Source organism: Notolepis coatsorum (genome assembly GCF_963971535.1).
Source record: "Notolepis coatsorum genome assembly, chromosome: 3".
In the NCBI taxonomy this organism is placed as follows: domain Eukaryota; kingdom Metazoa; phylum Chordata; class Actinopteri; order Aulopiformes; family Paralepididae; genus Notolepis; species Notolepis coatsorum.
The window spans coordinates 93,048,048-93,065,654 of record NC_140167.1 but is presented as its reverse complement, the minus strand read 5'-3'; the positions used below and the strand labels follow the sequence as shown (position 1 = coordinate 93,065,654).

The 17,607-nt window shown below is 48.0% G+C and overlaps 1 protein-coding gene across 1 annotated transcript in view; it reads right to left on the bottom strand.

Annotated features, from left to right (window-relative positions):
• The window catches only part of ghrhrl (growth hormone releasing hormone receptor, like), a gene marked incomplete at both ends in the record, with an annotated part of 149,358 nt that overhangs the window by 35,267 nt on the left and 96,484 nt on the right, over nt 1–17,607 (bottom strand). The window contains 2 exons of the mRNA XM_084310116.1: nt 5,087–5,240; nt 5,594–5,726. Of these exons, the coding sequence (XP_084166242.1) occupies nt 5,087–5,240; nt 5,594–5,726 (287 nt within the window). The remainder of the gene's footprint in view (nt 1–5,086; nt 5,241–5,593; nt 5,727–17,607) is intronic.

The following is a 17,607-nucleotide window of genomic DNA, read 5'->3' as shown; positions in this document are numbered from 1 at the left end:
AAAAAGGGCACTTTTTTGATGAGGCTCAAAAAGGCAGGTGCTCAGGCACCCCTTGGCCTCTATGTGTGCACGTGCCTGCACACACACACACACACACACACACACACACACACACACACACACACACACACACACACACACACACACATAATTACACACACAGACATAAATACATGCGCACACACACACACGCACACACACACACACACATAAATACACACACATAAATACACACACACACACACACACACACATATTTACACACACACATAAATACACAGACACATAAATACACACACACACACGCATAAATACACACACACATACACACAGACACACAATTTAAAAACGCACCTGATGTAATGGAAAACCAACTACGGTAGAATTGTTTTTAATGAAACTCTCAAATTATAATAATGTTCACGAGAGTAGAGGCAGTTGGCATGGGGCTTAAAGTTTAACTCAATCTGTTCAGCAATTATACTTTACTCCAGGCAACTTGTTGTGCCAAATTAAAACTACAGTATGAACTGGAAATGTTGGCAGATGCCTGTTTGTTGTTCGCCTGTGCCTCACAGCGTTCTCTGAAGCCTGCAATGAAATTAATTATTTAACCTCAGATGGAAGGATTCATTACACAGGATTGTTTTGTTGTCTTTGAGGACTTATAAATAATTTATTTCTCATTTGTAATCCTTATCTCAGAGACACAGTGCACCCAGGCTTTAAAGGGGACATATTTTAGTTTTAACTTGTTCTCATTTTCAACAAGTTAATGTAGGTCTTTGAAGTTTTTTGCTGAACAAACCCTCCGACTCAGATGATGCATTCTATCAGCCTCTATACCTTTCTGTTTCAGTCCTGTTCTCATTCTATCAGCCTCTATACCTCTCTGTTTCAGTCCTGTTCTCATTTTATCAGCCTCTATAGCTCTGTTTCAGTCCTGTTCTCATTCTATCAGCCTCTATACCTCTCTGTTTCAGTCCTGTTCTCATTCTATCAGCCTCTATACCTCTGTTTCAGTCCTGTTCTCATTCTATCAGCCTCTATACCTCTCTGTTTCAGTCCTGTTCTCATTCTAGCAGCCTCTATACCTCTCTGTTTCAGTCCTGTTCTCATTCTATCAGCCTCTATACCTCTCTGTTTCAGTCCTGTTCTCATTCTATCAGCCTCTATACCCCTCTGTTTCAGTCCTGTTCTCATTCTATCAGCCTCTATACCTCTCTGTTTCAGTCCTGTTCTCATTCTATCAGCCTCTATACCCCTCTGTTTCAGCCCTGTTCTCATTCTACAAGCCTCTATACCTCTCTGTTTCAGTCCTGTTCTCATTCTATCAGCCTCTATACCTCTGTTTCAGTCCTGTTCTCATTCTAGCAGCCTCTATACCTCTCTGTTTCAGTCCTGTTCTCATTCTATCAGCCTCTATACCTCTGTTTCAGTCCTGTTCTCATTCTATCAGCCTCTATACCTCTCTGTTTCAGTCCTGTTCTCATTCTAGCAGCCTCTATACCTCTGTTTCAGTCCTGTTCTCATTCTATCAGCCTCTATACCCCTCTGTTTCAGTCCTGTTCTCATTCTAGCAGCCTCTATACCTCTCTGTTTCAGTCCTGTTCTCATTCTATCAGCCTCTATACCTCTGTTTCAGTCCTGTTCTCATTCTAGCAGCCTCTATAGCTCTGTTTCAGTCCTGTTCTCATTCTAGCAGCCTGTTCTCAACATGCTGTTTCTGTGCCTGTAGTGAGGGAGCTGCTCGTGCACCATCCAGCAGTGATGCACAAGCCTGTACTGATCAAACTCAGATCAAACTGTCAGACTAGAGATTGCAGATCAAACTGAACTGCAGAAAAGGCACAATGCACACATTTAACTTACTATGCATTTTACTCAAGCATAGTAACAGACACAATATTTCTGACAATGGGAATATATTCCCTGAGGTTCACAGATGTCCCTAGATACCGAGAACCTGCAAATGGACCTTGTAGAAGTGGATCAATCTTCCATTTACGTGGGTATGTACTTTTAGGGGAATTTTCTGAAAATATGGCTAGGGCTTAAGAGGTTAAGACCTCATCAGGCGCTACCCATCACACAAAAACACTCTAACAATTCAGTACATGGTACTGGTAGCCTACTTTGAAATGTTTAAAAATAACACAAAGAAAAAATAGAAAATGACAGATTAGACGCAGGAAGTTTATTATTAAAAAAGGTACATGACTGCATGCAGGGTCAGCTTTCTGGGCAGGTAGGAATGTGGAAGAGCATGCGCCCCAAAGGGTGCAGGTCACTGGTCCAAAGGAATGAGGTCAAATGTATATGAAGACTGCACACCTCTGAGTGTTTTTTTTATCACCTGTGAAGAATTGTGGTTATTTTCGTTGTGATTATAACAGGATAATTAATTATGTCAAGACACCTGGTGGTGTCTGGTTTGAAGCTCTGATCTCTCTGCCTCCTACGCTATAGGCTGGGGCCTTTTTTGTGGGGCAGGGGTCAGGTTGCCAGGCAACCAAGGATTTACAGCGTCTCAACATTAATAGGGGGGGGGCTAGACATATTTACAGGGAATGTCTGCACATCCAAGGAAGACCTGCATTCCTTAAGATAACAAATCCACAGAAAAGAAGTGTGTTATCGCTCCATCTTTACCAGTTCTATGCCATAGCGGAGAGAGAGAGAGAGGGAACAGAGCGTGAGAAGGGACTTTATGCTTTGCTAATATTTTGTTTCATTTTCCTAAACCTTTGAAGACTTTCTATAAAAATTTTCATTGTTAAAATCCTGTGTTAGTTAAATAAACTTCTGTTTGTTATATACATTGAATTGGACCGTGTATGCTTTCTTCATTTTGCGCCGGGAATATATCGGGTTGTCCAAACTTAGGGTGGAATTCGGAATTCCACACCGGCAGACAAGGTCTCTTGGAAAAACGAACACAATGCAGAGGCAGGAGCTGGAGATCCCAATATATAACACCTGCTTAACTCTTGCTTAACTTAATTTCCCCTTAAATTTCTCATTCAGCAGACTCTGTTTTTATCTGTACAGGTTGATGTCACGCATGTATTCTCTTCCTCTATCTGCTGATCGTAGCACTTCTTGTTAAGTGTTGTTACATTTGCATGGAAAGATAAGATGTCATGAGTGCCTCATTATCCACATTTCCCCTGCCTTACCTATAGGATTTAATATTTGATGTCATCGTTACCACAGAGTGTAGTGAGTGTAGCCACTATAATTTAGTCTATCCATCACAAACGGTGTCTGAGGAAGCCACGCAGCATTGTCAAGGACACCTCTCATCCCAATCATGGACTGTTTGCCCTCCTCCCCTCTGGGAGGCGCTACAGGAACCTCCAAGTCAAGCAGACTCAGGAACAGCTTCCTTCCCTCAGCTGTCATCTCCCTGAACTCTTTCCGTAGCCGCATTTCTGGCAGACGCTCTCTGATTGGCCACTGTTGCCCAATCGCGTGACGAGCTGTGTCTTTGCCCATTTCCGCGTCGAACAGCCTGCAAACTACCTGGCGTTCTATCGCCATGCTCTAAGACAAACTCTAACCTTAACCAACTTCGAAAGAGTGCCTAAGCTTAACCAGTGTAGAAACAGGCGTCGGCCAATCAGAGAGCGTCTTGCCAGAAATGCGGCTACGGAAAGTATAGACGCCTCTGTGCCACGATGACAGCCCCCCCCCACCCCCCCCATACCATATAAACTTTAACTCCATAGGGAGGTGTAGTGGTTACGTCATTGCTGTTTCCGGCCGGTCCACCTCGCAAAATCGCAACGTATTTCCCCATTGCCCATTTCTAAATCGTCTCGTTTAAAACAAATAAAGCATGAACATTGGCATGGTGTACCTTTCTGTGTGTATTCATCCACAATCTATAGCTCAACATGAAAATATTCGCAATTAATCGTAAAAGAAAATCGCCGAATTTTATTTCAACCAAAAATGCACAATAATGTTAGCGATAGAAGGGAACTCATTTTGTGCAAAAATGGAAAGCTTTCCAATGTTACATAACTTGTCCGAAAGGACAAGTCACTTTTAAAAACAGCCAATCAATCAATGGAAAATTAACCCGCCCATACCCATGCTGATTGGTCCTTGTGCAAGACTAGAAAGCGGGGATCTTTGATTAAACACCTGCTATCAGAAGACAGTCAGAATAGACAGTCAGAAAAAAGGTTTTTTACTTTTACTTTTTAGTACTCAAGTACAAGTAGACACTTTTTTTCTTTTACTCAAGTGTGTTTTTAGCCAGATACTCTGACTTTTACTTGAGTACGATTTTGAGACGGTACCCATACTTTCACTTAAGTATAATTGTAGTGGCCGACTGTCATTCCTCCATGTGCTGACAGGCGTCCACGATGCACCCGCAATTAATTATCTACTCAGTCCCAAAGTTTGTGATGTAAATATGGAATGTCCCAAGTTGCTGCGGTTTACAGGGTTTTATTGTTGTCCAAAGGTGAATGATGGTGAATGAAGGGTTAAATCAGAACAGTTGTCAATTGCTCCATTGTCAGTTCCAAACGGTGAGACGGGTAGGAAAAATGTATCCTCATCACAGGTGCATGGGATTACGGTAATTAGCTAAGCTATTTATAGAAGAGGGGCTATAATGGAGGCGGTGAGCCCTCTAGTGTTCAAACATAAATAAGACACTATTCTAAACAAAATAATAATAATATTAATAACCAAAACACTCATATGGCCTTTACAATAATGTCTGGGTACTTTTTACACCCCTGCCAATAAGTCCAACCACTAGACTAGTATGTTGCCAGGAAACCGCATCCAGCAGTTCTTCTCACCCCAGCACAGGACTAAACAGACCAGTTCTCACCCCAGCCCAGGACTAAACAGAGCAGTTCTCACCCCAGCCCAGGACTAAACAGACTAGTTCTCACCCCAGCCCAGGACTAAACAGAGCAGTTCTCACCCCAGCCCAGGACTAAACAGAGCAGTTCTTCTCACCCCAGCCCAGGACTAAACAGAGCAGTTCTCACCCCAGCCCAGGACTAAACAGAGCAGTTCTCACCCCAGCCCCAGGACTAAACAGAGCAGTTCTCACCCCAGCCCAGGAGGCAGAAGCCCCAGAGACAGCACCGGCTGTGGTGGAAGGAGGACAGCAGCAGGGAGTTGAGGTAGAGAGCTTCCACCAGGAGCCACAGGAAGTTAGTCATCACACAGTAGTGGCAGAGAACCACAGAGGCCTTACAGGCAAACTGGAACAAGGGACGGGGGAGAGAGAGAGAGAGAGAGGGGGAGAGAGAGAGAGAGAAAGAGAGAGAGAGAGAGAGAGAGAGAGAGAGAGAGAGAGAGAGAGAGAGAGAGAGAGAGAGAGAGAGAGAGAGAGAGAGAGAGAGAGAGAGAGAGAGAAAGAGAGAGAGAGAGAGAGAAAAACAAAGAGGGGAAGAAAGACAGGAAGGAAGGAGGGGACAGATAGTATGAGTAAAATAAAGGGATTATAATGAGGAAGAGACATAGCATAGAAGCATGGAGCAAACTGCATGGGTAATAGCAGGACAACTCTTGAGTGCGAAGCAAGAACCTCTTGTCCCTATTCTCATTATCTTACAGAGGAGAGGTTGCAGTGGTCGGTATCATCACTTGAGAATAGAGTGGCATCCTTAATGAACACCGCCACAGACTTCAAGATGAATGTGGTGAAGAGTTGGATGTGAATGTAGTTCCTGGCACAACGCAGCTTCCTAACAGGAGAGGAAGAAACAACACGTCATGATACAATCACAACTGAAGAAGTCGGGCACCCAAGTGGCGACCCATGTAACGCGCTGCTTCGCGAAGCGGCCGACCCGGGTTAGATTCCCGGACCCGGCGTCCTTTGCCGAATGTCGTTCCCCCGCTCTGTCTCCCGTTCTTCCTCTCTCTCTCTCTCTCTCTCTCTCTCTCTCTCTCTCTCTCTCTCTCTCTCTCTCTCTCTCTCTCTCTCTCTCTCTACCGGACTGCCCGGTAGAACAAACAAATAAAAAAATCTACCAAAAACATAAAAAATGTAAATAAACATGATGAAGTCAAACCTATACAGGTTGAAAGTAGATAGGTTGAATACAATACAGGGTAGCCAGATGGCTGACATCAAAGTCCTGCTTTACCACATGACATCTTTAGAAAGCTTTAAAATCAGACGTAGATACATCCCTTATCACTTTGCACTTGTGGTAACATTGACTGTATTTCATAACTAATATGTGTGAATAATTAGAGAATCATAATGTAAAAGCAGGGCTCAGCCAAAGGTGATATTATTGGGGTTACAAGAGACAGACATTCCAAACATCCCACTCTAACAGATGTAATCAGTGGAAAACAAAGTCTGTATGTAAATATAAGTCACACCCAGCGTCTAACAGAATACAGGCAGAGAAACACAGACCAAACTTGCTTTTGCTAAGAGTTCATGGAAACTAATTCACAAACAAGTTATCTATTACTCAACTGTTTAGTATCAAAATGTAAGCCAAGAGTAAAACTGTGATAATATTAGAAGTGTGTAAATTCATATACACGGGAGATACATCTTGTAAAATGTTTATTGGAACATGCCTCTGTGCTCATCAAGAAGCCACAGCCGACGGGGGCCATGGGCCCCCCCTCTGCTGCAGGAACAGGCCGACACCCACACAGGAGATCGATTGGGTATCGCCTCCCAGAAGACCAACCGGATTGGACCAAACGTATTATTAATGTGCTAGGATTGGTGGAAAATGATAGTATTTAAGAGCAAACACAGTGTTAATTCAGGAGCCCAGACACCCCAGGTCTGCTGCTCCCGCTTCCATCCAGAGAATGCTGTCTGCTGATTTTTCATGTGAGTAAGCTGGATGGCCCCATGGTTGGTTAGAATAACATGTAAAGGTACTTATCTTAAAAACCAGGCTTACTCATGTGTAAAATGCTTACAGTAGATTCTCTAATTTCATTGATGTTAACGTGACTGTTTGTATGTAATCCTTTATACAAACATGTTAATGTACTCTGAATAATCCTTGTATGTGAAAAAGCAACCTTTTCACTCTGGCTTCACTCTGAGCCCCAAGGCCAATAAATGAGTTTGAACCATAGTTCCTCTTTTGTCTGGCTGCACAAGCTTATTTGAATCATTGATGACCTTCTTTCCTCCTTCCAGATAACAACCTCATTGTACTGTAAAATAACCTTAGATATTGAGTAAGAATATACCACACACTTAAGTGAAATTCATACTTTCCGCATCAGCGAGGTTCCACTTTGGTGGTCAGAGTGATGTAAATGTCGTCTTCCGCCCATGTCTGCGCAGGCCCCTATGGGCCACGGTGTACTTGCTTTTACATACACGTGTGCAAAAGGGCAGAGCTGCATATCCTGCGTTCCTTTAGAGCGTGTGCACGTCCTCAGTAATGAACATAAAGTGCGTAGCGGCTGGGTGGCGCAGCGGACATTGCGCTCGTCACCGACGCAAGAGACACCGGGTTCGACTCCGGTTGTCGCCGTTGCCTCCGGCTTGGGCCACCGGTCATGCTAACGCAATTGGCAGAGTTAGCGGGTGGAAATCGATGGGTGGTAATCTGGACGTTGTGGACAGCGACTCCTACAGGTCGGTTGGCGACGCCTGCACAGCAGAGACAGGAAAGTGTGAGCCTCCCACACGTTACACCTCGCCAATGAGAGTCCGTGCTGGCAGGTGAAAAGATGCGACTGGCTGCCTCCTCGTGTATCGGAGGGGACACGTGATGCAAGGCTTCTATCCTCCCTTCAACCGGCCAGTGGGGGGCATATGCGAGCAACGTTCAAGACAGGGGAGGGAAGAATTGGCACAGTGGAATTGGGATGGGAGAAAAATAGAAAAAGAGGAGAAAAAGTGGATACAAAAAAAAAGAAAATGTCTTAGTGATAACAATATTGTGTAAGTCAGAAACACATTTAGTGAACCCTTTAGGTGGAAAAAGAGAAAGCTTTAATTAAACTGCTGTTATTTAGAAATGGTGACTGGGGAAGAGACCAAGAGGAAGCTGAAAGGCAGCAGCGGCGATTCAGGAGGGGGAGAGAACGCCAGACAGACCCTCAACCCTCATCTGGAACCAGGTGTGAGGTATCGTGGTGGTAAGGTATCTGACTCAACAATAGGTTTAGTGGGAGAGATGGAGCCCCAGTATAGACTCTGAAAGATGAATGGATTCCTCGGTTCACCAGATGACTTGGCCTCTAATGAAAAAGGCAGAAGGTATAGCCTGGAACGAGTCTAGTCTGAGAAATATCTATCAAAGTATTTCCCTGCCCTGGTTACAAAGAGATAGACTTGAAATCTACATCTTACTTGGCTAGTATGGGCTTGTTGTTCAAAGGTAAAAAAATAAAATAAAAAAAAACATCTACTTGCCAAACATAAGGAGTGAAGTGGATCCTCTGTGAAGACCTTCATGCATGTTGGCTTTTGTTGAATGTGAGCTGGCTTGTCTGTGGTTGTGCCTGATGTTATATGGATTAATGCATATTTGTACATTTACATTTAGTCATTTAGCTGACACTTTTATCCAAAGCTACTTCTGTACAGCAGGTCAGCAGGAAGGGTACAACTCTTTCAGTAACAATGTCCGTCAAACAGTATTGCAACTTGGGTACTACAGTCAGGGACGTGCACAGGACTTTAGAGGGGCAGGTGCTCAAAGGCTGAAAAGGGCACTGTTGTGAAGGGCCAGATTAAACTGAGAATCTACCTTTATTGTTTGATATACTTTGTATATTATTTATATATATACACGGAATATCCCTTTACCTGCGTTCAAACCAGAGTAATATTCGCTCTCCTTATTGGACAGCGCCCCTAGGCGCCAGCTCGCAGGCCCCCAACGTCAGGTTCAAAGACAAGCTCAGGCATGTCAGAACATGCCCGGAGACAGCGTATTGATACCAGACAAAGACTGCGGTTTGGGACTAGATAGTCACTTAAGTATAAATACAGCGCAAGGTGCGCACAGCAGTAGTTCAGTACCTTACCCCACCTTACCCCGAGCACCTGCTTGTCCATCTAAACAAGCCAACGTAGTTCATCGTGGTGAAGTGAGCAACTCGTGCGTTGAGAACATGTGCGAATAGAATAGTAAAGTATCAGAGTTTAATGTAGTAACGTCAAGTTCTACCTAATCTAATGTGAAGTAAATAGTCGTTCATTTATTGTATATCGTGCGGCCACAGTTCGTTCGGGTGTAGCATTACCCAGCGGTTCGTCATGTTTTAGCTAGTGTACTTAGCCAGGGTGTGTGGCCTAAATACGTCGCCCACACCCGAGGAGTCCTAGTCAGAGAACCGTTGGACATGTGCACAGGAGAACCGGCGTCGGCGATTGCAGAACCATTACTGGTTGGATTATATTGATTTGGAACGTGTTACCCGGAGAAGAGCATCATTGATTTCCACTATCGTTTGGGATTCAACCTCGTGAGGATTACAACTCGGGCTGGCCTCGTGGACGGAGGCTGGCTAGCTGTCATCAATGCTATCGAGCATTTGGATTACAATTATTGCTTTGCTGCTGATCGAGGGATTTACAAGGACCGACTCCTGTACCTGGAGTCTCTTTATTCTTCATTGAATCAGACTGAGTATCCGAACATTCCTCTACCCTCCAGGCCTTACACCCCGGAGGGAACCCATTGTCTCCAGGCGGTACCAGCGTTGCCTTATATAGTTGCTATTATACGACAGGTGGTGTCAACTTAGACCCATCGTAGGATTCCTGCTATTCTTAGTGACTCATGCTATTGACTGACTTTACGCATATTCTTCGCCATACAAGCGCGACCATAATTCTCATTCTGTAACCTAATGTTGCATAATAATAAAATACCCTCAAATACTATTTCCTTGTCAATGCCGTGTTCTTGTGGGTGTTCACCATCTATATTTGATGTACTGTCTGGCCAGTAATTAAAGTACATTGTAACTGAGGGGTTACAAAACCCTGACTGTATTAAAGATTGTGATAGATTAAACCACTGCTAGTTATGTACTTTAATTACTGACCAGACAGTACATCAAATATAGATGGTGAACACCCACAAGAACATGGCATTGACAAGGAAATAGTATTTGAGGGTATTTTATTATTATGCAACATTAGGTTACAGAATGAGAATTAGGGTCGCGCTTGTATGGCGAAGAATATGCGTAAAGTCAGTCAATAGCATGAGTCACTAAGAATAGCAGGAATCCTACGATGGGTCTAAGTTGACACCACCTGTCGTATAATAGCAACTATATAAGGCAACGCTGGTACCGCCTGGAGACAATGGGTTCCCTCCGGGGTGTAAGGCCTGGAGGGTAGAGGAATGTTCGGATACTCTGATTATAGTCTGATTCAATGAAGAATAAAGAGACTCCAGGTATAGGAGTCGGTCCTTGTAAATCCCTCGATCAGCAGCAAAGCAATAATTGTAATCCAAATGCTCGATAGCATTGATGACAGCTAGCCAGCCTCCGTCCACGAGGCCAGCCCGAGTTGTAATCCTCACGAGGTTGAATCCCAAACGATAGTGGAAATCAATGATGCTCTTCTCCGGGTAACACGTTCCAAATCAATATAATCCAACCAGTAATGGTTCTGCAATCGCCGACGCCGGTTCTCCTGTGCACATGTCCAACGGTTCTCCGACTAGGACTCCTCGGGTGTGGGCGACGTATTTAGGCCACACACCCTGGCTAAGTACACTAGCTAAAACACGACGAACCGCTGGGTAATGCTACACACGAACGAACTGTGGCCGCACGATATACAATAAATGAACGACTATTTACTTCACATTAGATTAGGTCGAACTTGACGTTACTACATTAAACTCTGATACTTTACTATTCTATTCGCACATGTTCTCAACGCACGAGTTGCTCACTTCAACACGATGAACTACGTTGGCTTGTTTAGATGGACAAGCAGGTGCTCGGGGTAAGGTGGGGTAAGGTACTGAACTACTGCTGTGCGCACCTTGCGCTGTATTTATACTTAAGTGACTATCTAGTCCCAAACCGCAGTCTTTGTCTGGTATCAATACGCTGTCTCCGGGCATGTTCTGACATGCCTGAGCTTGTCTTTGAACCTGACGTTGGGTGCCTGCGAGCTGGCGCCTAGGGGCTCTGTCCAATAAGGAGAGCGAATATTACTCTGGTTTGAATGCAGGTAAAGGGATATTCCGTGTATATATAAATAATATACAAAGTATATCAAACAATAAAGGTAGATTCTCAGTTTAATCTGGCCCTTCACAACAGCCGCCTCCTAATTAGTCCGCACCTAATTAGTTAAGGGAGACAGATTAATAGTCCAGTCAACTGCTCAATGTCTGTTGTGGGGAGTAGGGCAATCTACAAAGTCAGTGGGTCATGATCGTCATCAGGGGAGTCAGGGAGCCTCGGCAACTCTATCAGCCTCGCCACGGGTCGGGTGTGACAGGGAGGCAGGTCGGCCATCATGGGTATACTGGGCTGTGCTCGCCACTTGCGACAGTCTAGACAGGTCCGCTGGAAGCGTCGTACTGCTTCTCTTCCTTGCAGTATCCAATAACGACGTCGGATCTCAGCGAAGACTCTCTCTGCGCCAGCGTGGTGCACATCCTCGTCGTATTTCTTTATGATGAGCTCAGTGACCTTGTCTTGGCTGTTGAGGACTATAGGAAACTTGACGTCATCCGTTAAGTCCGGGGCCCGTCTCAGACGACCACCCACCCTGATGAGGCCATGGGTGTCACGCTCAGGGGCCAAGTGGAGCAGTCTGCTGTCTGAAGGGATTGGCTTTGTTCCCTGCAGGCAGTCTAGCTCGTCGGGGAACGAGTCTCTTTGGGCTCGCTGTAGCAGAAGGAGTTCTGTCTCTGCGTAGTTCGATGCGTCAATGTCTGTAGTGGGGGGAACCTCAGGGTGGTGCCACAGGAATGTTTTTAGCTGCGCACTCTCAAAGGTGAGGCAGTCGTCTATGTTAGGGTCAGTGGGGACTGGGATGTGCGTCAACCCACAGAACATAGATTTCTTGATCTCTGCCTCCTCTTGACTAGCCTCCCGTGGGGTGGGGGTAGGCCACTCCTCCTCCGGGAGCTTGAGGAACTCAGGACCGTCACTATAGATATTGGGACGTGTGAGGTCATCTAGGGACATCCTCCGTGTGATGACATCGGCTGGGTTCTGTTTCGTGTCCACGTACCTCCAGCACGCTGATCCTACCAGGTCTTGAATCTCTGTGATTCTGACTCCCACGAAGACCTTGTATCTACAAGAATCGGACTGGATCCATGTGAGTACGGTCATGGAGTCTGACCACAAGATTGTTCTTTGCACCGGGATGGTGAGTTCACGTTGGATTAACGTGGCGAGTTGCGCGCCTACCAGAGCTGCGCAGAGCTCTAGACGCGGGATCGATTGTTGCTTGCGGGGGGCTATCCTTGAGCGAGCCAGGATGAAGGCTGTGTGTATTTCTCCTCCCTCCTCTCGGGCCCGCAAGTAGGCCACCGAACCGTAGGCCACTTCCGAGGCGTCACTGAAGACGTGCAGGTCCATCTGGCACGTCTCCAGCCGCACTGTGGGTGGGAAGTAGCTCCGGCGTATGTTCACATTTTGGAGCGAGCTGAGTTCTCTCTCCCACTCTCTCCAGGTGGAAGCTAGGTGGTCGGGTATGGGGTCGTCCCAGCCCTGTTCCTTGTCCCACAGCTCTCGTACAATCATTTTCGCCCGAGTGGTGTAAGGTAGGATACACCCCAGCGGGTCGTATTGACTTGCGAGTGTTCTGTATATGCTCCGTCTGGTGGTCGGTAGAGGGGTCGACCTTCCCTGCTCCGGGGTCAGGGGTGTGTATTTGTAATGGAGCGAGTCTGTTTTGAAGCGCCAGACTAGGCCCAATGTCATTTCCTGTGCTTCACCTGGGGTGGTCGCCATCCAGGTCTCGCTGCTTGCTGCCTTTGTCTCTGGGGAGAGGCTGCGAAGTACTTGAGGGTCACTGCTGGCCCACTGCCGGAGTTCAAAGCCGCCTTTGATCAGTGAGGCGCGGAGCTTGAGCAGGAGGGCTTCGGCTTCTTCTGGCGTCGAGACGCTTTGCAGACAGTTGTCCACGTAGAAACTCCTCTCTACACTTTGTCTGACCTCCTCGTCAGCTTCAGGGTCTTCTGTCACATGTTTTTGAAGTGCGAACGTAGCACAGCATGGGCTGCATGTGGTGCCGAAGGGGAGGACCTCTCATTGGTAGATGGATGGTTGCTCATCATTGATCCTCTCTCTCCATAGGAACCGCAGCAAGGGCTTGTCCTCCTCCACTAGTTGCACCTGCAGGAACATCCCTTTGATGTCGCCGCTGATGGCCACCTTGTCTTGGCGGAAACGTAGTAGTACGCCGAGGAGAGAGGGGCCGAGTGTCGGGCCGGGCAAGAGTTCTTTATTCAGATTCTGTAGTCCGATCTGGTAGCTGCAGTTGAATACAATGCGATCCTTGCCGTTGTGGTGGACCTTGTGGTGGGGCACGTACCAGGATTCAGTCGTCTGGTCGGCCTCTTGAATGTCAATTTTCTTTATGTGTCCCGCTGTGATCAGCTTGTCAATCTCAGCGCGGTACACAGTGGCTTGAGTGGGGTCTTTGGCTAGACGCCGCTCGGTGTTCAGTAGATATCGCTCTGTCGCTTCTCTTGAGGCGTGGAGGGTGGGCATACCCTCTCGCCTCAAGAGTGGAGTTGCGTATCTCATCACTCCGTTGACCTCGACTCTCTTTGTCTTCTGCTCGAGGAGGGCTATGGCATAAGTGTCTTCCTTTGAGCGAACGAGTTTCTTTTCATTCTTAAAGGGCATCGCGTCTAATGTCCATAGCCTCTCGACGTGCTGCAAGAGGGTGGTGTCTTCTTCGTTTATCCTCGTGTACAGGCAGCGAGTGGCTGTCGGTCGGTTGGAAGACCCGGAGAGGAGGCCTTGTAGTGTCCAACCCAGGCGGGTCTCGACCGCTGCTGGACAGCCTCTGGGCCCGATGTGGACCCGGTCCGTTGGGACGATGAGGTGTGCGTGGTCGGATCCTATGAGCAGGGTCGGGGTGGCGTCGTCGATGAGCGGTATAGGTAGTTGACGTAGGTGCACGTATTTCTCCATCAGCTTTGGGATGGGGTAGGTGTACTGTGACAGGCCTATGTCGTGGCTGGTGAAGGCGTTAGTGATGCTATACTGCTTCTCGGGCTGCCCGACCGCTGCTATCGTGAAGGAGACATTTTCACCCTTTATGGTCTTCAGGTCTCTTCTAATGGTACGGATTGTCATTGTTTCTTCGCTCCCCCGCAGACCCAGCCGGGCTGCGGCAGATGCGAGGAGGAGAGTCTTTTCTGACCCATCGTCTAGGACGGCGTAAGTGTCCATGACCTTGTCCTCGTAGCTTAAGAGCACTCGGACCACCTTCAAGAGCACTCGGGAGCTCCCGCTCTTCGCAGGGTCTATGTACATGACGTTCACTCTCGAGCTGCTTGGGGGTACGGGTTTCTTCTTGTTGCTGTCGTGTAGGACCTCCAAGTGGGCGCCGTCGCACTTGCTGCATCTTTTCTTTAGGCGGCACTCAGCTGCCATATGGCTGCGCGCGCAGCGGAAGCAGCGGCGGTTGGCTTTGATCCACTGACTCACCTCGTCAGCGGTCAGCTTCTTGAAGGTGTCACATTGAGACAGCCAATGTTCATTTTCACAGTACTGGCATACAATCTTCCACTTCCCCTTGGTCTGGGGGGTGCTGTGGTTCTTGTGCTGCGGCACTGACTCGGCCTGGTGCATAACTGTCACTGACCGGCGGTTATCGTTGGACCTCCGAGGTCCATCTCTTGGGCTAGAGCCACTCCACACGAATGTGTCCAGTCGTAGGCTGCTAACTTCCCTTGCGAGGAAAGCAGCCAGGTCTAGGAGGGATGGCTCTGGGCCGTTGGGGTCACGGTGGTCTCTCTGCCGCCGAAAACGCTCTTGGCGGGCTGGAGGGAGCTTCTCCAGTATCCGCTCCACATTAGAATTTGCATACAGTTCATATCTCCCCTTCTCCTTTTGGGACCCCAGCATCCCCACGAGGGATTGTACCTTGATAGAGAGGTCATCCAGTGCTCTATTGTCTTTGGCTGGGGGAAGGCGGTCGATATCCCGTATTTCTTGGATCACGTAATCCCATATGCGTCCATAGCGCTGGTCGAGGGCCACCAGAGCCGCGGAGTATGGGGTGCTTGAGTTGGAATATGCCAGCGCTATGTTATGCGCTCTGGGCACCTTGAGATGCTTGAGGAGGATGGCATATTTGTACGACTCGTCGTGGACATCGGACATCATAGTCTCCAAACACATGCGTAATTCCGTGTACTGTGCTCTGTCCTCGCGCGTAAAGTCTGGGAACGTCGGTGTGCCAAGGTAAGATGCCATGGATGGCTGGTACATTGGTGAGCGTAGGGGAAGAGGCCTCCTGGGCGAGTCTCCCCGTACGTGTGGTCGTGGGTTAGTACTTGGTGGGTACCAGAGGCCGGGTCCCCAGGTGCTGTTCCTCGGTGCTGACGTACGTCAAACTCACCCTTGAGTGGGGTCGGGGGTTTGTAGTGCAGTGACTCGGGGCTGAAGTCGGGGCTGTACTGGGCCTCCTGGTCCAAAGTATGTTCGTGCTGGTGGGCTTGATATTCCTCCTCTTCCTCTTCTAGGTCCTGGAGTCTTCTAGTTAGTCTCTCGGCGACGTAGGCCGGTTCTTCCCGTTGGCTGGGTCTCGTATGGACCGGTCGACGAGGGGGCTCGGAGACTAGGTAGGGGAAGGTGCCCTAGACCCTTGTCGTGATGATCTCCGGGAGCTCCGTGCGGAGAGAGGGGGTGTCGCCCTGGCGATCAATTGTTCTATCATCTGCGCCTGCAGCCGGTCGCGCTCTGCTTCGCGCTGCGCATTGGCGGCGTTGCGCTGTGCATTGGCGCGGTCTCGTTCGATGTTCTCTTCCGCCTCTCCTCCAGTCTGATGCGGTCGTCCTCACTCCTTTGTTGCGCCTGGAGGCGCTCTCGTTCAGTTGCAGAGTGTTCGCGCTCACTAAGGGCTTGCGCTTGGAGTTGCGCGTGAAGGCGCTCTCGTTCCGCTGCAGAGTGTTCGCGCTCGCTTAATTGTTGCGCCTGGAGGCGCTCTCGTTGTTCGCGCTCACTTAATTGTTGCGCCCGAAGGCGCTCTCGTTCCGCGGCAGAGTGTTCGCGCTCACTAAGGGCTTGCGCTTGGAGTTGCGCGTGGAGGCGCTCTCTTTCCGTGGCAGAGTGTTCGCGCTCACTAAGCGTCTTTGCTTGAAGCCGGTCGCGCTCACCCTGGAGTCGGTCTCTTTCGGTTGAGGCTGTCAGCGTGGCGATCAAGGCTTGCGCCAGTCTCTGGTCCGCCTCGCTGGGGGATGACACTGACGGAGGTGATCGGGTGCTGACAGGGCTTGTTGGAGATCTGTTCTCCTAGCGCGCTCTGAGGTCTATCTCCTGGGTGCGGTACTCTTCTCTTGGTTGTGTGTCGGGTTCTATCCCTGGAGCGCTTTCTTTATCCTGGAGCGCTCCGGGGTCTATCCCGGTGACGCTGTCTGGAGGTATAGTCACGTCATGTCCCACTTGGTCCCCCCCGTGAGCTAAGTCAGTTTCGTTTGAACCCACTGGGGTCTCTACTGGCAGGGTCGCCAAGTCAATAGGATTGGACATGCTTAAACTATCCGATTTATCCGTATTTAACGTCTGTTTAGATAAGCTAGGGGGTAGAACGAAAGCGAAGTCCTCCAGATATGGAGGTAGCTGACGTTTGCGCTGCGGGCGTTCTAGCTTAGGGGAGCCGCTTGGAGAGTGTTCACCGCTGGCCATGTCAATATTAATATTATATTAAATATTACACTGATACCCTCTGGCTCGAAGGACCAATTGTAACTGAGGGGTTACAAAACCCTGACTGTATTAAAGATTGTGATAGATTAAACCACTGCTAGTTATGTACTTTAATTACTGGCCAGACAGTACATCAAATATAGATGGTGAACACCCACAAGAACACGGCATTGACAAGGAAATAGTATTTGATGGTATTTTATTATTATGCAACATTAGGTTACAGAATGAGAATTAGGGTCGCGCTTGTATGGCGAAGAATATGCGTAAAGTCAGTCAATAGCATGAGTCACTAAGAATAGCAGGAATCCTACGATGGGTCTAAGTTGACACCACCTGTCGTATAATAGCAACTATATAAGGCAACGCTGGTACCGCCTGGAGACAATGGGTTCCCTCCGGGGTGTAAGGCCTGGAGGGTAGAGGAATGTTCGGATACTCAGTCTCATTCAATGAAGAATAAAGAGACTCCAGGTACAGGAGTCAGTCCTTGTAAATCCCTCGATCAGCAGCAAAGCAATAATTGTAATCCAAATGCTCGATAGCATTGATGACAGCTAGCCAGCCTCCGTCCACGAGGCCAGCCCGAGTTGTAATCCTCACGAGGTTGAATCCCAAACGATAGTGGAAATCAATGATGCTCTTCTCCGGGTAACACGTTCCAAATCAATATAATCCAACCAGTAATGGTTCTGCAATCGCCGACGCCGGTTCTCCTGTGCACATGTCCAACGGTTCTCCGAC